Source organism: Sceloporus occidentalis, unplaced genomic scaffold (genome assembly GCF_023333645.1).
Source record: "Sceloporus occidentalis isolate IW3139 unplaced genomic scaffold, rSceOcc1.0.p SCAF_9, whole genome shotgun sequence".
In the NCBI taxonomy this organism is placed as follows: domain Eukaryota; kingdom Metazoa; phylum Chordata; class Lepidosauria; order Squamata; family Phrynosomatidae; genus Sceloporus; species Sceloporus occidentalis.
The window spans coordinates 42,505,933-42,526,685 of NW_028316989.1; the positions used below are offsets into that span (position 1 = coordinate 42,505,933).

The 20,753-nt window shown below is 43.0% G+C and overlaps 1 protein-coding gene across 2 annotated transcripts in view; it reads left to right on the forward strand.

Annotated features, from left to right (window-relative positions):
• Positions 1 to 282: 282 nt before the first annotated feature.
• LOC149307412 (lactadherin-like) overlaps positions 283 to 20,753 on the forward strand; it is a 28,721-nt gene continuing 8,250 nt past the window's right edge. For both annotated transcript variants that reach the window (XM_089539120.1, XM_089539121.1), the window contains exons 1-6: positions 283 to 441; positions 12,967 to 13,092; positions 14,836 to 14,961; positions 15,921 to 16,034; positions 18,303 to 18,484; positions 19,287 to 19,442. In XM_089539120.1, coding sequence (XP_089395246.1) covers positions 363 to 441; positions 12,967 to 13,092; positions 14,836 to 14,961; positions 15,921 to 16,034; positions 18,303 to 18,484; positions 19,287 to 19,442 — 783 coding nt within the window. In that variant the 5' untranslated portion in view covers positions 283 to 362. The remainder of the gene's footprint in view (positions 442 to 12,966; positions 13,093 to 14,835; positions 14,962 to 15,920; positions 16,035 to 18,302; positions 18,485 to 19,286; positions 19,443 to 20,753) is intronic.

Sequence of the window (20,753 nt, forward strand, 5' to 3'; positions counted from 1 at the left end):
AAAAATTCTGGGGGCTCTCCTTTCTCCTGCCCCTGAGCTTCACCCCCCCCCCCAAAAAAAAAAACCCACCACCTTTTAAATAATCTGGAAGGGAAGCAGATGAATGCCACAGCAAAGGTAAAGGTGTTGGAGGAGCAGTGGGGTTACCCCTCCGAAGGGTGTCACCTGGTGCAGGCTGCTAGTGACGTCACTGCCTTGGGGCTTCCCCTTCCCAGGCTGCGATTGCCATTGGCCCGCAGGCGATTAGGGCTGGCTTGCTGGGAGCGAGAAGAAGAAGCAGCAAAGGCAGGCTGCGCTGGGACTGAGTCACTGGAGCCCAGCCTCAGAGAAGCAGCACCAACAACAGCAGCAGCAGCAGCAGCATGAAGGCAGCCAAGCCCTCTTTGCAACGCTGGCTGGGGCCTCTCTGCTGCTTGGCTTGGCTCCTGGCTTTGGCCAAAGGTAAGCAGCCCAAAGGGACCCTAGTTTCTTATGCTTTGCAACCCCTCCTTCCCTCCCTGCTGCATCCACATTGCAGCAGTAACCCGGTTTGAGACCACCCTGGTTTGTTTGGAGTGATGGTTTCCAAAGCTTTGCACCATGCACACAGTGTGTGCCTGTTTTGTGGCTCTGGGAGGGGATGGTCCCATGGAAACCAAGGCTTGGGGGCACCGTCCACACTGGAGAAATAACCCGGTTTCTTGCAGAGAACTTATTTAATTACTTTTTTGATTTTGCTGCAGAATAACTTTTCATCAGGTATATACCTTGGCCCTTGTGGTTTGTTGTGGCTGCTGTTTTTCTACAGACTTTATGTGCTTTGTTGTAAAAACTCAGTTAAGAAAAAACAAAATAACCCGGTTTGAGACCGCTTTAATTGCCCGGGCTCCCTGCGCTGGAAGGCTTATTATGCTGTTTCTTGTGACCCCCATTGGTTGGGATTGATTCTAGGGTTGTCTCCGCACAGCAGAAATAATCCAGTTGGATCCCACTTTAACCTGCCCTGGCTCCATGCTAGGAAATCCTGGGAGATGTAGTTTGTTGTGGCAGGATTAAGGTCTCAGAAAACTCCAGTTTCCAGAAGTCCCCAGCCTGGAGCCAGGGCAGTTAAAGAGGTGTCAAACTGGGTTTATTTCAAGTCCTTTCCGATTTATGGCAAGGGACCCTATCATGGGATTTTCTTGGCAAGTTCCTTCAGAGGAGGTTTGCCATTATCCTCTGAGGCTGAGAGAGTGTGATTTGCCTAAGGTCACTCAATGGGTTTATATGTCCAGGTCAGGATTTGAACTCTGGTCTCCAGAGTCCTAGTCTAATGCTCAAACCATTATGCCACACTGTCTATATGTCAAAAATCATACAGGAGGGGGAAAATATGATGGTTAGTCCCAAGCCTTCAATTTAGTTATAGTGGTTCCTTTATTGGACAAATCAAAATGCACAATATACACGTTGCAAGCTTTCAAACCACCACTGGCTTCTTTGTCAGGCAAAGATGTTAAAAACCATATGGGAAGAAAAAAACACATTATGGCGGTGTTAGTCCCAAGCATTACAGATTTAATGTCATATGGGATCTGGTACCTTTAAGGTATTCAGTATTCAGATCTCTCTGTGTTTTATGTATATGGTTGGGGTGTGTCTTCAAGTTGTTTCTGACTTATGGCAACCCTAAGGCAAACCTTTCATGGGATTTTCTTGGCAAGGTTTGGTCAGAGGATGTTTGCGATTGGCTTCCCTTGAAGCTGAGAGAGTGTGACTCGGCCAAGATCGCCCAGTGGGTTTCCATGGCTGAGCTGGGAATCGAACCCTGGTCTCCAGAGTTGTAGTCCAATGCTCAAACTGCTATGCCACACTATCTGACAGGTGTCCCTTATTATAAGGAACGTCCCTTATTTGCGGGTTGGAAAGCTTGCCCTTTTTTAGACAGACCAAACAAGATGCCAACCTTCCCCCCCCCCCAAAAAAAATTAATCTTGTGTTTTGGGGTGTAGTGACTTTAAAAACAGGAATGTATGTATTGCGGAGGTTTGAATGTACTAATTTTACAGAGGAACATATGGCTAGGTTAATGGAAATCAATACTTTTATTTGTTATTCAGGTAAAACACAAACTTGCAAATAGTTACTTGTTGATTGTAAACCCTGAACATCATGAATTTTGACTGCCCCTAGTTGCTGTTTTGAAACAGTATGCTCAGTAGGGAGCAAAACACACTGCAGAAATAATCCAGTCTGAGACCGCTTTAACTGTCTTGGCTCAGTTCTAGGGAATCCTGGGAATTGTAGCTTATTGTGATACCAGTGTCTCACAAAACTACACTTTCCAGGATTCCCTAGCATTGAGCCAAGGCAGTTAAAGGGGTCTCAAACTGGATCATTTCTGCAGTGTGTTTTGGACCTATGTGTAAGAGATGCTCTCTCCTTAGCAATATGTTTAAGAGATGCGCTCTTCTTAAAGTGTGTTTAAGAAATGCGCTTTTCTTAACAAGTGCTTCATTGGGATCAACTCTGCACAGCCCCAGGCTTTTGTATACTTTTGTTTAGGTTATATAAATATGCAGACAATCAAAATTAAAATACACAAACAGCAACATGTTGTTTTGATAGTTAAAGTAGGCCAGCACCTTTTGTGGAGCGCAAGCCTTGGTGAGCCCTAACTGAAGGGAAGATTTGATCTCCAAATTTCAAGCATCCCGGTAACTTAAATCTTCAGTTGAACATTCAGAAACAAAGTGGAAGCATCCAAAGAAAAGGAGCAAGCAAAGTGTGCATTGAAATGTGAACGCAGCAAATGGAAGAGTTCTGGGTGTGAATGGTTTTCATCCACACTTTCTGCAATACTGGGAATTTTGGGACTGTCTGGAAATTTCATTTGGGCAGGCCGAGTTCTCCTGGTGCTTTCATCTTGTCCCCCTGCTGCTATCCCTACAACACCCAGAGCCTCCTAAAAACTGTAGCTGAGAGAGTTAGCACAAATGGCGAGTGTTGGTTCACCTCTCCCTGTGTAAATCAAGCAACAAATGGGGACCAAATGCGTCTTGAGGATTGCAGAAATCTTGCACTGGGGATCAGTCATGGCCTGTATCGAGGACATCTGTGGAATGGGTTGAAATTTCAGCATGAGATGTTAACCCCAAGGGGTCTGTGCTAAAATTCAGGACCATTTTGGGGGGCGTGGGTGGGGAAGAAATGACCTGTTTTTCATTTGGATGTGATAGTCATTGCTGCAGCTATGAATATTGTTTGCAAGAGTGTCTCTTAGGCTACCTGATGTGGAGGATGGGCAATTGTGACTGGCACCATTTTTTCCCCATTGGCTACAGTTCTTTCTTTCTTTCTTGGAAATGCCAGGCACTGGGAGCCGATAGCTCAAGGATCCTACAGGTCCAGGAACCATCGCTTTGAGTAGTACTGACTTACACCATGCTGCCTCTTTCCAAGGCTTAGGGTAGATATGTGAGTCTGTACTTGATATGGAGTAAATCAAGGTTTCTCTGAACTGCACTTAGTAAGAGGCATGAAAAATCTGAGTGGTGATAGAAAAGCATGGGTTACTTCAGTGATTAATTTGTAGAAGGGGGTTATTAATATTCGATGTTGGGACCTCATATTGTTGTTCTTCTGTCTTGATGCTGTCTCTCTATGCTTGGGAAGGGTAATACGTGACTCTCTAGATGTTGGACTGTAATGCCTAGTATGTCTAACTACTGATTGTTGGCTAGGGTTGATGGAAGTTGTGGTCCAGCAACATCTGGTTAGGTTTGATGGGAGTTGTAGTCTAACAACATCTGGAGGGTGAATTGCACCCTTTCTCTACACTGACTAGCAGGAGATCTTCAGGTTTTCAGGTTATAGTTGAATTAAACAATGACTGAACCAAGGGCCATCAACATGCAAAGAGCAGGCTAGTCCACTGACCTAAATCTCCTCCCAAGGCTTAATCCTTCCTGGAACTCAAAGGCTTTGAAGCTTTGCTCAAAGGTGCTTCTTCTGGCTGTGGTTCCTCTGTGCTAAGAAGTATTCTGTACATGCGTGCAGGAACTGTTTTGGTGACTAATCTTGCCATCAAGAACATGTTGTAAGAACATGTTCAGGGATGTCTTGGTCAAATGAAGCTCGTAAGTTAGTCAGTCCTTGTATCCACACCGTACAATTACAGCACTTTGTTTACCACAGTGGTTTTTAACCTATGGTCTCCAGCTGCTTTGGTCAGTTGGCTTTACAGGTAGAGGAACAATGCCTGTAAAGGGCTGTGGCAGCCAGAGGCTAGTCTGAGATGGGACTTCCACCTGGAATAGAGAAGGTGGAGCGGGTAGTTTTTGTGTTGTGATAGAGAGTGAGGAGAGCAAGGTAGGCAAGGAGACAGGTGGGCAGGGGAACCTACATTTTCATTACAATTCTCTAGAGGAGTCTTACAAATAAATCTATGTAGCATCTTTTATCAAACTAACCACACTTATCTTTAGTCATTTTTGTTTTGGTGACTCTCTAAAATGAGAACCACATTTTTTTTCTCAGTATGCAACAGTGAATATAAGATGTAATTTTTTCAAGCTTGGTTTTAATATCCTTCACCAGCATTTCTGTTGTCATGTTGAATGGCTTTTGATTTCCAGGATGTAATGTTGACAGAAAATACACACCCATCTTGATGTTTTGTAAAAGCTGCTACTCTAGTTTTGTCTAGTTGCACCTCAATTATTTTTGCCAACAATTCTGAGACTATTAATTATGTTTTGAATATAAAAGTGTCTCTCGCCACTGTTCCAGTCAAACAGACCTGGAAGCATCCAGTAGTGCTCTGCCCATTTGCTTACAAGTGCTTCTTATAAACAAAATCCAAAATACAATTTTATTTGTAGATGTTATAAACTTCCACAGTCAAGACATTTCAGAGTAGTATACATTAAACTGAGACAACCAAAACCAAAAGACTCTTTTAAAAAACCCAAATACGTTAATAAAACTCTGTCTGGGATTTGTTTATCAGTGAATACTTGTCATGGAGCCTTAGCGCATGAGAAACGAAAGCTGAAATGGATTGGGACAATAGTGAGTTTTTCCTTGCACTTCTGTTCTCCTTCTTGAGGGAGATGGTCATAAAAGAGTGCCTTTTGCCAAATGGAATTTTCCAGTGTCACACTTTTGCAACTGATTCCCTCGGGAAGAGAATGGAAGTGCTTCAACAACATGCATAGAAGCATGAAGAAAGCCGCTATTTTCCTGATTTGTTTCGGCCTTTCTCTCTCATGCAATAAACTGCTTTAAAAAATCTCCAACAAAGTCCAATCAGGGAGTAGCATAGGCATATGTTAATATGAGTTGAAAGGATACGTCGTAAGATGGGGGCTGTTTAACTCAAGGCTCTGTTCCTAGCGATCTCTAACCAGGTTATGAGATGTGTATGGACCAAACAAGGTAAAGAAGAAGAAATTTATTTGTTGTGAGGGGTATTGCATGTGTGTATGTGCCTTTGAGTTACCTGCCAACTTAATGGCAACCCCATGCATTTCATAGGGTTTTCTTAAGCAAGAAATCTTCAGAAGAGGTTTTTTTTTATCTCCTTCTGAAATATAGCCCATAGCATCTGGTATTCTTTGGCATCTCCCATCCAGGTACTAACCAAGGCTAACTCTGGGCCTATACAGACTGGCACTTTGTGCTGGCCTGTGGACGGAGTCAGGGTGCAGTGTCCTCGTGCTGGATTTCCTAACTCCGCCTCCGTGGTGACATTTTGGTGCACGCCGGTGCACACGGTGCGTACCATCATGACGCACCTCCGGCGCTACATCCACACAATGCAGCACCAAAGTGGCGTCATAAAGTATTGCTGCCGCGGCTATGGCACCCCTTCGAGGGTGCATTTTGTGGCTCCTTTTTGTGCTCTCCAGAGGTTGGATTGGGGCAGCGGCCATTCAGGCATTAAAGGGGCGGCTGCATGCCACCCCTTGAGGGCAGTCTGGAGAGCCCCCAAGTTTAGCTCCTAAGATCAAAACTTGCATAAGTTCTGTTAATTCACTGAGGGCTATTGCAGTGAGGACTAACAATTGGATTTAGACTGGAAGATATTCCCCCCTCTATACCACCATCCTTTGTCATCTGAGGTGATGGCTTCATTTTGCCTAACGTTATGCAGGGACGTAGCCAGGATTTTGGGAAGGGGGGGTCCAGACTAAGTGCCACCATTATAATGGGGCTTGGGTGCGGCAGCGCAGCAGCACACACCATTCATTTTATCTAATGGAAGGGGGGGTCTGGACCCCAAGAACCCCCCTCTTGGCTACGTCCCTGCGTTATGCTGACCTTGTTCTGAAGGCAACTGCTGAAGAAGAGCAGATCAGGTATTACCTGTACTTATGACTTACGAAGAGAGAGGGAGGAGACAGCTGAAGTTCCTACCGCCAAGTTTGTGATGCACACAGCCCTGAATTTAACAGATTAAGCATTATCCGCCTGCCTTCTTGGAACTGATGTGAGCAGAGTCAGCAATCTCGAGCTCATCTTAAAGGGAAGCAAAGCCGGTTTACTTTGAGAGTCGAGAGACGTAGCTGGTGGGGATTAGACAGAATTTTGCATGAATGGAAATCCCATCAGATTGTGCTGACCACAAACCACTCTGGCAAAGGAAAAGAATATGGGGGAGGCAGGCAGTCCTTCCTAATTGACATTCAACAACTGGCAGCAGGCTTTTAAAGGAGAAGGTTTTTAAAGGACAGGCTGCGGGGTGCTGTATTGTTTTAAACTGAACTGTTGTTAATAGTTTTTAACCTTTCCAACTGTATTTTATTCTTTGAATGGGAGGTCTGAATTGTTTTTAATACTGTGGATGGTTTAAATCTGTTGTAATGATCCCTTTTTGTATGTTTTTCATCTTTTAAATTGTAATTTGCTTTGAGTGCCAATTTTGGAAGAAATGTTGGATGATGATGATGACAACAGTAGTCTCTGGCCCTTGGTCAAACCCAGCCCTCAAGCAATATTAAATTTCCCTCCCCCATCAGTTGCCAGCCTGAAAGGCAAAATTAGCAAGTCCTGTGAACACTTTGTATTTGGCTCCAGCAGGCCAAATGTTATGGTGTGATAGTAAAATAAGGTGATACTGACCTCTTAGGCTGCATCTGCAACACAGAAATAATGCAATTTGACATCACTTTAACTGCCATGGCTCAGTGCTGTGGAATCTGGGATTTTTAGTTTGTTGTGGCACCAGAGCTCTCTGACAGAGAAAGCTAAATATCTCATAACACTATGAACCCCAGAATTCCATATCATTAACCCATGGCAGTTACCTGGCAGCCAAGCTGTATTATTTCTACAGTGCAACTCTGGTTGCTTTTCATTTCTTACTGTTTCTCCCATGAAAAGAAACTACAGTTCGCCCTCCATTTGCATGGGGGATCTGTTCCGGGCCCCCCTGCGAAAACAGGGGCTCACGTGTATTCAAGCCTCATAGGCTTGAATACGGTGTGCCTCTGTGTGTGCACCATTAGAATTAATGGAGGTTGCCCCTCTGCGCATAATCGGGGGTGCGGATATGAGATCCACAAGTTAGGAGGGGCGACTGTAGTTGTAATCCCTTCTACCAAATTTTCAGAAACTGAGGATGAGAACCACCAACATGACTACAGTTGATTCAAGACTCCTTCTAGGAAAGATTTGGGTTTTTCAGGGCCCTTTCTGTATTGCGACATGAAGCACTGAGATCCCTGTGGAGAAGGAGGAAACTCAGGGAACTTAGGCGGGATACAGACCCTTAGAGATGGGAGTCAAGCTCCAGAGAACCTATGGTTCTGCACATGTGGATAGATGGTTACTTCCACTCTGACTAAAATGGCTGGGACTGATAGGAACTGAATTGCACCAACATTTATTGGGCCACAAGTGTCCCAACACTGGCCTGAAGGCCCCTTGTATAGTTTCAGCTTTGAATCTTAAGTGTCTCTAGGCCTGCAAAGTATCTCTATGGGAGACCTCCAAAAAAATCCTGTGTGTTCCCACCATTTGAAAAAAAAAATGGTTAAGGATTCAAATGTATCTGTTGTTTCTATTAACAAATTAGCAGGAGGTTGGACAAATGGTCACAGGAGGCATTTCCCAAAAATCTTATTGTATTTCAAAGAGCAGTAGAAATAGCCCCACATGTTTTCTAAATGCACAGAAAAATGTGAAAATCCTGAGTTTTTTTCCATGCGTTTCCTGATTTTGCAAACTTGCACCAGTGTTCTCCGATTGTAAATGTAATTATGGTACTGTATGTTGTTCATCCAGTTTCTCTGCTCTCCCAAGAATGAGTAAAGTGATAATTGGTAATTTGTGAATGACCCAGCAGTCCTGACACACATACACATTTTCGCTTTAATCCTGTTAGACAATTCTGCATTCACCAACTGAGCGACAGTTTCTAACCTCTTTTGTTAATAAAACTCTTTTCTATTGTTCACTGGTTATATATCTAAGTCAGACGGAATGAGCGCATGTTTAAGTATCAAAGGGCACTAACTTTCATGACCTACTAAAAGAGGCACCCATGCATGTAACAAGTTGTACATTATTTATTCTAGACAAATGGCCTTGCTAGACTTGTAAAGCACATTAAGAATCTCGTGACACCCTGCAGATAAACTAATTTATTGTGGCAGAGGACAGAGATGGAAAGAATATTCAAAGGTATCAGAAACAGATCAAAAACATGTTTTACAAGTGTTGAAAAATGCGGATGAGAGTAATGCTGGACCGACAAAAATATCCGCAGTTTGATTTTATTCCCAAATAAGTCCCAAATTGCAAAGAGCCTTCGAGACTTGTGTGGTTTTTGAAGACTTTATTGCAGTAGGAAGAAAATTGCTGAATTTACTCATTGCTGCCTTTCAGAAGAAACGCAGTGAAGGATTTCATCACTAGCAGAGGAAGCTTTCATATATGAGGTCTGGCTGCTTGTCCAGCTGAACTAATATTGGCTACTCTCACTGGTAGCATTTCTTCAGGTCTTTGGCAGAGGTCCTTTCCATTGTTTGCTTTCTGATCTTTCTAATTCAGATTGCTGTGGGTTGAATCTGGGACTTTAGGAAGATGGGAAACTTCTGTGTACTGAAATGGACCTTTGGTCCCTCTAGGCTTGATATGGGACTAGCTTGATGGTTGCTAGTGACTTTCTAGGATTTCAGGTAAAAGTCTTTTCTGAACCCACCTGGAGATGCTGGGAACTGAGTCTAGGACTTTTTTTTACATCAAGGTGAAGATTTTCAAGTTTTAGGTCTAAATCTAACCCTCCTGGGTTCCCAGTCTAGCTCTCTGGGATATGTCAGAGAACCACATCTCCTTTTTCCTGATACCAACTTTCCCATTTTTTTGCTTTTCTATTTATTTTGTACAGTTCCACCCATTTTAAATGGTTGAAATGTCTCTATTCAGCCTTAGATACCAGCAGTAGGAGGTTTATGTTAAACTATATTAGTACTTTTGTATCTACTATTTTTGCCTTTGGCTCCATCCAGCACTAGACTGTAATTTGTAAGGTATGAAGTTGGCTTTGGCCATTGCCTTGAAAGAGACTCTTTGTCCTTGTTTGCATGTCAAATTCAAGAGTCTGGCAGTGATCTCTGACCCTCATAATGGTCCTTCTCCAGGCATTTCTTCTCCAGTTATCCTGAATGCATTGAGCTGTGTCTCATGTTGCTTGCCCACTTCATAGATATTGGACAGAGTCTAAATATGTATATATTGTGTCCTAAACAGTAAGTGAACATCAGAATTTTGCGCTCATGGGTTTTTTTCCATTTCAATAGGCTGAATATGTCATACTGTATGTTTTAAAACTAAATGCCTGACTTATTATAAATAACAAAATACTTTGAAAGCATACAACAGTAAAAGACATAAGAAGTAAATGATGTAATTACACAGTCGTGGTACACAAAACCAAAACCTACTTGAAGGTTTGAAGGTTATAAGCCTTTTGCTGTTTCACTGGTTTACTATGAGTTAATCAGTAACATTTTTTCCTGACCTTTTGGTCATTCCTTTTTGAGATAGTTTCGAAGGGATTTCTAACATTTGCAGGAAAAAATATTCGAAACAGCACAAGTACAGTGGACCTTTCCCATCTGTGGGGGTTCAGTCCCAGGAACCACTGCAGATGGCAAGAAATGTGCATGGTCATGTCCATATTATTCAATGGTGACAGTGTTTGTGTGGATGCACTGCACACACTGTCATTGAATAATATGGAGTGTGGCAATCCATGGGAAGTGAAATCTGTGGATTGCCAGCCCTGCTAATAGGAATAATAATAATAATAATAATAATTTATTTATATTTATGTTCTGCTTAATTACTTGGAAGGGTCTACTGTAGTGAAGGAGAATTTTGGAAGTAGGATAATATCCCAAAGTCTTGTTTACTCCACTAATAGCCTTGCTTCATCTACATTTGGTAGTGTCAACTTGGAACACATTGCACTTCTCGTTCCTGTCAGGTTAGCATTTTGTAGCATGTGGTTACACACACTGAATACGTTTTGGCACTGTTTGTGCCTTCTTTATGTTTACACATTATACAATTCAACGTTCATTCAGTCTTTTCTTTTTGGTTCACCTAGTGCTTTTTTAGGGGCCTTGATTTTGTGTTTCATGATTGTGTAATGACATAATTTCCTACTAATCTCTTTTGCAGTCATGTTTTGGTACCGTTTTGTCTGTTGCTTTGGTTTTGGTTACTGCCTCTTTTTTCGATCTGATTGATCTTACACTGCCCACAGTAATTCATTCAGCCTTCCCTTCCCTTGATGTCCTCCAGATCTGTTGGCTTACAAATCTCATCATTTTGGGACAGAATGGTTAAGATATATTGGAGAATGGGTGTTATAGCCCAGTATGTATATATTGCAAGGAACACACTCTTTGAGGAAGTCTAATTTATTCTGTCATTTTTATTGTTTTGTAGGATTTTTTTTTTACAAGTTTAATTGTGGGAATGAAGGAAGGAGATTTTTTGGGGAAGACTTAGAGTTTGGATGATATCTGGATATCTTGCACAGACAGGAGTTGCAGTAGACAATCATTGAGATCCGTTTTACGACTCTTTCCAGATTACTGAAGCTTGGCTCCAAACTCTAAAATTAGCCACTCATCTGACAAATAAGACCTCAGAAAACAGTGCATCTTTTCCTACCTTAAAGGCTAGAAACTTGATTTAAAAGAAATAAAAGAAAGGTGAACTTCTAAAAAAAAAAAACATTCTGTAGCCACCCAATATCACATTTTCTTGCAGTTTGTGGAACCATGTTGCTCACAGGCCTGTTGACTTCCAGAGCATATTTATCCAACCATTTCCAGGATAGGTGGATGTTAGTGATGGTTGGAGGTGGTGGTGGTAGCTGAATAATCTTCAGTTCATCAGTAAAAATATCTCCAAAGCTGGAGTACAGTTTTGTGGCTTTTCTGATTGGCTTAGCAAAAGCATTACCATGATATAGATGATGAATAATCTCAATCCTTGTTGCTTTTGATGGTTTCTCTGCTCCCTAGGGGCATGCATTCCTCCCTGGCAATTCCTCCCTTGCAATGCATTGGTAAAAAGATGAGGTCATCCAAAACCAACCATTGCAGAAGGCAGCGCAAGCAGTGACTTGATGTGCTGCCCAAACTCTGTTGCTCTCTGCTCTGCCATCCCAGGTTTGGCTGCAGGCCCTGCACTCCCTGTGTGGAGCTTGATTTCTGCTTGGCTTGTTGTTCTGGAGTGGCAGCAAGTGAGATTAACTGCAGGGACCTTCTGCTATAAAAAGACACATGAGCAATAATGCTTAGAGGAGTAGGCTTAGGCTAATGAAAGTTCCGTGGCACAGTCCAGCTCTGGACGATGTGCCTCAGTTTCTACCCACACTCTCTCCAGACAATTTAGGTAAAGTGGGTGGTGGTTATTTTGGCTGGGGCACATTTTTTTCCTGCAGCCATTTGAGGTGGGTGATTCAGCATGGACAAAAGGAAATACTTTTCCAAATAGAGTATTGTTTAAACTGTGGAATTCACTGCCACAGGAGGTAATGACAGCTGTCACTTTAGATGGTGTTAGATAGGGATAAGACTGGAGGATATAGTTGTCAATGACTACTAGTCACGATGGTCGTATGTTAACTCTAGGTTGAGATGCACCTGAATGCCATCTGCTGGGGAAGAATCGAATAAGGATGTTGGCGCTCCTGTGCTCCGATTGTGGACTAACATTACATTGGATTGAGAACCTTGTTCCTAAATAAGACTTCACCCACTTTGTTGCCTTCTAGTTATGTTGCACTACAGCTCCCATCAACCTTAGCAAACATGACAGTTGACTGGAGAGCCAGTGTGGTGTACAATTGATACGTAGGACTGACACTAGGTAGATCAAGTCCAGATCCTTACTGAGCCATGACACTCACTGGCTGACCTTGGGCTGGCCATGCTCTCAGCTGCAACTACCTCAAAGGGTTGTTGTGAGAGGAGAGGAGGGGGTCATCTTAGTCATGTGGTGCTCACTGGTAAGAAGCTATAACAGATAGAAATGTAACACATAATTAAGGAAGCTATGATTTAACAACAGCAGGAGGCCCTGAGTTGGGGAAGGCTGCTCCATAGCATGTAAGTGGAGAGACTGCTTTGGAAAGTGGTGGTCTCTACTTCTTTGGAGGTCTATAAATAGAGTTGGGTGGATATCTTCCAGGTGTGCTGTAATTGTGTGTTCCTGCAAGGGCTGGACTAGATTGCCCTTGCAGCCCCTTCCAGCTCCATGATTCTGCAGTTATGTGATCCTGTGCGCTCTGCCACCCGTCCCTGATCCTCCTTTTCCAAGCGACTTTGCTGCTACAGGTGCTCCTTCAGAAGCGGGATGCTTGGCTACCCAACAACCAGTCTGATCCCTTCTGTTTTTATTACTATGAAAGAGAGGAGAGGCAAGTATTCCCTTTTCTTTGGCAGTTGTTGTTCATGTTGATGTGTGCCCTTGGTTTTCCAGGTGATGACTGTGAAGTGAATCAGTGTTTGAATGGAGGGACCTGCCTCACCGGCATCGACGACTCTCCTTTCTTCTGCATCTGTGCAGATGGCTTCACCGGGATAAATTGCAATGAGACCGAGAAAGGTATGGTTCCGTTATCCTTTCATTTATTACATTCTGACCCTGCCTTTCTTTCAGGGCTGTGGCGTCCATTGGAGTTGTGGAGCTGGAAGGAATTTTATATGGAGTCAGAATTGCTAGACTCACACATAGCAAAACACATAGTCTTCCTCCTCCAACATTTTGTCCTCATGCCAACCTTTCGAGGTAGTTTAGGTTTAGAAGGAATGACTGTCCCTGGGTCACCTGCTTAGCAGCCCAGAATGTAGCTGAAGTAGCCAGGCTCAAACAACAACCCTGTAAGGTGGAATCGCCATCACTCCATTTGTTCAAATTAGCAAGGGCCAGGAGATATCTAGACCTCATAGGGCATCCATGAACTCTGAAGCAACAAGTGGCAAAACCTTGCACTCTCTGCTGTTAAGGATCCCAAATCAGAATTAGTACCTTAGTAGCAATAACCAAGCTGTTAGAAGCTATGTTTAGAATCAAAGGCTCCTTTACTAATCCCATGTGCCTGCACACACATACTATAGGGGAGGCAATTTTATTTGCAAAGGTATGGAATTGAGAAAGAATATACAGAGGATTATTTAGTAATGTATACATGAGACAAAAACAAGAAAACTGGCCAACTTAGTTCCAAATACATACCAACCCCCAGACCGCACACAAGCAAGATTTACTGAGTAAGACTCAATAAAAAATAACATGGAACGGCCAAGACAAAGAAGCAAAAAAGTTAAAACCAATTTTATGGCAAAGCCTAACAGTAGCTTGGTTGGGTCCATTCAGGGATCATAAAGGCCCAGACATCCTAATATCTTGGCGTACAAAACTTGGGTGAAGTCATTATTTTTCTGATGAGCAGTTTTTGATTAACCTTGAAAGACCCAAAATGAGAGATAATGCTGGTACACAGAGAACCTTGCATAATCTCTGGTTGTTATGAAATGAAGTCAGAAAAGACAGAGAGTCTAGTCTGGTCACACACTAGTCTAGTCAGTTTTTGATTTTGTTTTCAATGGGGTGTGAGGACACACACATTTGGTCACTCCCAGCTTGATTAAAATCATTCATTTCTCCATTAATTTCCATCCGAGGGAAGTGTTTGAATAGCTTGTCTGGTTGATCATGACGATCTGTTAAAACAATGAGATTATTCTTTCTACATGTTTTATATTCCAGTGTCCTTACTTCCCTCTACTCTTTCCTTTGCATCCAGTTGTTAGCATGTTTAATCCTTACTCACCTAACTTTGCATTCATTGATTCCTTATGTGTTTGGGCTTTTGGGTGGGGTGGGTGTGTGAGAGAATGTTTTTCCTATAAGGACTTTTATCCCTGAGATTAATTTAGCATCTGGAAATCCCAGGGCTACCCTACATATGCTGATCATTCTATTTCTATGTGAACATGGTAAGGCTTGAATCGATATTAGCAAGAATGATTGCTGTTACACTTTTACATGATTATTGCTATTGCAGTGCATCGGCTTAGATTTCTATTTAACGTAGGTTAGATAGCTTAATGACATGTAAGTCTTGGCATTTGTTTTGGAACGACGCCAAGATCATGTTCAACAGCTGCCAGTTTCTAGATCTCTGCTGGACAAAGATGCATGCTTATTTGGGAACCCACAATATGTACATGTGTGCGTGCGCACACACTTTCAAGTCACCATATTGGGTGAATTTGTACAGATTTTATTGGGTTATGAAATTTCCCATCTTCCTGTGTGAGATCTGGTTTTGTTCCCCATCCCCAGGTCCCTGCCACCCCAATCCATGCAAGAATGGTGGTGAGTGCGAACTGGTTCCCAACCGAGGTGATGTCTTCACTGAATATACCTGCAACTGCCCCTCTGGGTATGAAGGAAAACACTGCCAGAAGAGTGAGTATGGGATGTCTTTGCGAACAATGGCTTTGGGAATAGAAGAGCAGCCATTCTTGAACTACCAGAGATTTACAATATCCAGTTTCTAACAGTGGGCAGCTGAGAATCTCTAGGAAGCTTGCAAGCAAGGACCCTGTCATATACTTGCTAACTTCAGTTCAGAAACACAAGGCTTAGCAGATTTGGAAAGTATCTCCCTACATACTGATTCTACAGACTAACACGACTATATCTTCAGATACTCAGCCTGTATGAGGAGAGCTAAAAGAAGCAGTTTTAATCATATTGCTAATGATTTGCATACACTACCAAAAATTAGTATGCTAATGACCATTCTTCCAGGTGTCAACAAATGGGTGAACATTTCTCAGCCTATTGGGAAGGCAATAGATTGTACAATGCAAAACAGTACCAGTCGAGTGGCGGCAGGGAACATCGAGCCCTGGAACTGAGTCTAACCCTCCTGGGGTCCCAGTCTGACCCTCCTGGCCTTCTTTTAGCTTTACAGATGGCATCCTCCTTTCTCATGACAGCATCACCTGACAGTTTCCAGTTGTTGGATGTTTGTTTTAAACCATGCTGAAAGGCTGAAATGCCTCCCCTTATGCTCAGTTACCACCAGTAAGAGCTTTAAACTAAAATGTGCCAGTATTCTTGATCTCAGCCTTTTGCCCCACTCATCTCTGAAATGTTCCCCCTGAGAGTTGTGAGTGTTCAGATTATGTAAAAATGAATGCAGCGCTTGGGCTGAAAGAAAGAGGACCTCCACCCTTTTTCCACAGAAGGATCTTATTGCAAATTATATTACGTCATCTTTTGTGTTTGGCTAAAGAATAAACTCTCTTATATTTTCAGTATTAGGATATCTCCTAATTAAAAGCAATCAACATATTTTAAAACTCAAATGTCACTACTGATTTGATGCATGAATCATGTCTTCCTTTTTTTGTCTGTAGACATGAATGAATGTGCGTCACAGCCCTGTAAGAATGGAGGGAGCTGCTTGGATCTCAATGGTGACTATGCCTGCAAATGTGCTTCACCTTACCTTGGAAAGACCTGTCATATCCGTAAGTTCCTGGCTGTGATGGTTGGAGGGGGAGAAGAGCTAGTCTTTGGATGACAGCTCCCAGAATCAGAATTCTGAGAGTTGTCATCCAAGAATGTAACTTTTCAAAGCTCTGATTTGGAGGGGAGTTAGTGAACTCACCTTGCAGGGTCAGATCAAGATTTGTTGTGCAGGGTTGGGAAGACTTCAGGCTTGTGGGACCTGCCTGTTCCTTACACTGGGCCCTTGTTGAGCAGTTTTGTTGCAGCATCCTAATGAGGGGGGGCAAATCAAACCCAGAAGCAAGAGAGGGCATTAGTATTTGCATTTATTTATTTATTTATTTGTAAACATGAAAGAGATCTCTTTTAGTGAATGGCTGTATAGTACAAAGAGAAACAAACAGAAACACACAAGAGGGCATTGTATGGTTTTATGTTGTGTGCAGCACTTTCTAGAATACAAAGCCCTTTATCATTTTTACCTCATTTGTCCCAGAATTAGGGGATGTTGCTTTTTTAGATGACGGTTACCATAATCCTTCAGCCAATATAGTCCAAAAAAGTGGATTTTTTTCACAGCTGTAATAATGGGCCCTCCCATGATCTGGGCAACACAACTGAGGGATATGGTCTCCCTGCAGGTATACAAAGGGTTCATGGTGTGATGGTGTTAAGTTGCACATGTGCAAGAGATGACAGAGATCATGAAAGACAATAGTCCAGTGGGGATGGTCAGTTGGACAGAAGTGTGAATTTTCAAGATTGTTACCTGCAGAAGTTATAAAAGCCTCAGGTGACTACAGGGCAAGGGAGTCAAAGAAAAGAAGACCAAAAGAGACTTGGGACTGGGGTGTCTGCCTCATTACTGATCGAGGCTGGACTACATGGTCTGGACTCCCAGCCTGTCCCAGGGGCATAAAAGATACCTGATCATGTGTGGAATAGGGAGATGTGTTTAGACAGATGTGTCAGGGCCTATGTTTATTTTGTGATCATGGCTGAATATGACCTATTCTAAACTATTTTTTTAACTTCTTCTAAATATCCCAGAAAGGTAGGGGTGCCCTTCATGTTTCCAACCTTTGGTCCTCCAAATGATTTGGACTTCATCTCCCATGATTTTAGAATACGTATGATGGTTGTTTCAAAGTTTAGGGTATCAGTCTTTGCAGAACCAAATTGCACTCACCATTGAAGTGGGAGTAACTGACTCAAGTCAGGGTTGAAAGCTGTAGGGCACTGTGGTGAGAAAACTAGTCAAGAGTTGAAGGAGTCAATAGTTGGGAAATATCCCTGGGGAAGTCATAACCAGAGGAAAGGGTATTTGCAGCACTTACTGTTGAAGAAAGTTTGCAGCACTTACTGTTGAAGAAAGCCTGCATGGGCAGAGGAGCTTAAGCTATCTTTTGTAGCCTTCTTTTTGTAGGCTGTTAGTTTTGGGCCATAGGTAACATTCTGTGGTGACACAGGAATGGGGTGGCATTGGACAATCAGAAACATGACAAAACATGAAGGATTGAGGAGTAACCCATAAATTGGGACCAAAGAGCAAACCAAAGGTTACAGGAACACAGCAGGACTTAGACCTTTTTGCTGAAGTGGAACAGGAAACCCTCTTATTTATCTTCCTCTTGTATACCATCTGATGACAAGCCTATGTGGGCAGAGCCAATCCAGAGGAAGATTACAATCCAAAGAGAAGTTGATATCTGCAGTTCAGTGGGTCAACACAGGACAACTGCACATAGCTTATCACAGGTGGAAACAAGGTCCACCTTGGAACATTTGGCAGCTCCTGACAGACTCATTACATGACTTAGAAATCCCATAGGGGTTAACCACAGTTCTTGGTTCGCTCTGTTCAAGATGAGTAATTGAAAGCATGAACTCATAGCATGAACTTTCATAGATTTGGGATATTTGGAAAGCTTGAGTTCAGACACATGGTGTTTGTGGTGGCAGCAGGTGGTGGTGTCCAATGGGGAGATTAGATGAATAAAGTCTTGCACAAGAACCACAAGGGTGTCTAGTTGTCCCTACCACTGATGCCATAGTAATGGGGCAAGCAAAGGTTCTCACATTGGTGGCAGAGGTGGGGATAACTGGAAGCCCTCAGGCAAGTCTGTTATTTTAATCTAGTTCTTCTCATCTCTGGTCACTCCTGAGTTGTACCTTCTCATTCCTTGCTCCTATTTTTCTTTTCCTTCCTCTGTGGCTTGTTTCCTCCCCTCATGTTCATCATACATTCTTCCTCTTCTCTCTCCCTTCATCGACATCACCCATTACAGGCTGTGGAGAGTCACTGGGAATGGAGACAGGAGCCATTGCAAACACCCAGCTCTCAGCCTCTTCAGTGCATTATGGCTTCCTTGGTCTGCAGCGCTGGGGCCCTGAGCTGGCTCGACTCAACAACAGAGGGATTGTGAACGCCTGGACCTCCAGCAACTATGACCGGAGCCCTTGGATTCAGGTATCATTGCAGTGAGGAGCAATGAGTCCAAAGTGGGTTTTAAGAGCTGCAATAAATCAAGCAAGAAGGCGGTATGTTGACCACTTTCTCCATTTCACTTTTGGAGAAGGTGCACAGTGGACGCTTAGCAGCTCATCAGCTCATCAGCTCTGTGTGTTATCCCCTGTAATGCGGAGGATGGGATGGGGGGATTTTGACCTCCATTGCCTGCCCAAAAGGCCTGGCATTCACAGGAGAGGAAGAAGTCAGTTGTTTCTAGTGGTGGCAAGAGACCGGTGGAAGGTGGGAAGTGATTGTCAGATGTTTAAAGACAGGGTTCTTTATGTTAGAGGGCCTGCTATATATCTCCTTGCTAGCTTGTTGGACTCAAGTATGGTGGAGGATTATGTCCTGTCACCAGTTCTGAAAATAAGTTTATTTGCCATTCTTTTGGGGGGAATGGAATGGAATTGGTGCAACTGACAGAACTTTAATTTTAATTGACAGCAAAAGGTGGGCGGTGTGGACCTAAAAAACAGCACCTCCTATGTTCTGCAGCATCCATTTTGTTTCCATGAATCCTAGCGTGCTGTCAGGAAGAGACAGCAAACAGAAAGCATATGATTTAATGTTCATCTAGCCCAGTGAGTTTCAAACTTTGATGCTCCAGGTGTTTTGAAGCTCTTAGAAGCCCTACCCAGTTTGACCAACAGTCAGGTATTCTGGGAGCTGGTCCAAAATATCTGGAGAACTAAAGTTTGGGAACGACTGAAGTGATTGGGGCTAATTTTCTTCCCCTTTGGGGTAATCTTTTTCCTTACAGGTAAACCTGATGAGAAAAATGAGGCTGTCTGGAATTGCCACCCAAGGGGCACGCCGTGCAGGACGAATGGAATATGTCCGGGCCTATAAAGTATCCTACAGCCTAGATGGGCGTGAGTTCGTCTTCTGCAAGGATGAGGAGCAAGATCAGGATAAGGTGAGCAAGGTTAGGACAGCTGCAGATGAGGGAAGGAAGATTCACCTTGGTATAGTGGTTCTAGAAATCTGTTAAGAAGAGCCAGGTTTAAGTTTCCACTGAGCCATGAAACTCATTGGATGCCCTTGATCCAATTTCTCTTTTCTCAGTCTGACTTAACTCGCAAGATTGTTGTGAGGCTGAAGTGGAGGAGGGGGGAGAACCCTGTACACTGCAATGGTGGTAATGCGACTAGAAAATTGCATGCCTGCAACTAGAAAAGTGATAAAATTTCTCAAATCAAGTCTCAAGTCTCTACCTTCAAGTCTCAATTTGAGACTCAAGACTTTGCAAGATACTTTCAAGTCGAGTCTGAAGTCTGGGATTCAATCACAGCAAAAAATGGAGGAGCTGGTGTGTGTGATGTGTGTGTTTGTGTGGAGTTTCAATAACTAGAAAATCAAGATGTGCACAAAGTTAAGTTTTAAAAAATTCTCAGAAGAACAGCAAACACATTCAGCAACAGGCCTGAGGCAGAAGAATCCTAAAGCTTTACAAAAACTTTAGAAATCTCCTCCAATGTGCAGCAGGGACAGGGTGCCATGTAGACCTCAAGCCTGCCTCAAGCACATTGCCTAACATGCTTTTTCACACAACACAAATATAATGCTATGATTCCACTTTAACTACCATGGCAATAGCCTATGGAATCCTGGGATTTGCAGATAAGGGAGGGAGATTTATAATTTCCAGCCGGAGAGCAGTGATGTTTCACCAAGCTACACATCCCAGGGATCCTTTAGGATGGAACCATGGCAGTTAAAGTGGGATCATAGTACTGCAACAGTATAGTGTGAAAGGGACCAATATCTCATGGAGAACACTGGTTTGGAGATCTCTGTCCTACAAGCAGTTAAGCCAGTGATTCTGAAACTTTGACCCTTCAGATGTTTTGGACTTCAACTTGAAGAATTCCTGACTAATGGCCAAGCTGGCTGAGGTTTCTGGGAACTGAACTCCAAAACATCTGGAGGACCAAAATTTGAGATCCATTGGGTTCAGCCTTACCATCAGAGCTTCCCCACGTTTCCTTTAAATTGTACCAATTCTACCTGCTCCCTGTCTGAGAGCAAAACCATTTAGGCCTACTCACTCTTGAATACGGATCTTGTTTTTAATTCACTTTGCTCCAATCAGTAAGGCCCTAACTTGTTGTTTTGCAGGTGTTCAGGAGGCTACACTGAAATATTTTGGAATCCAGAAGTTCTTTGGAGTTTTCTCCCCCCCTACAAGCACTGACTAGCATGATAATTGGAAGCACATTGCTCCACG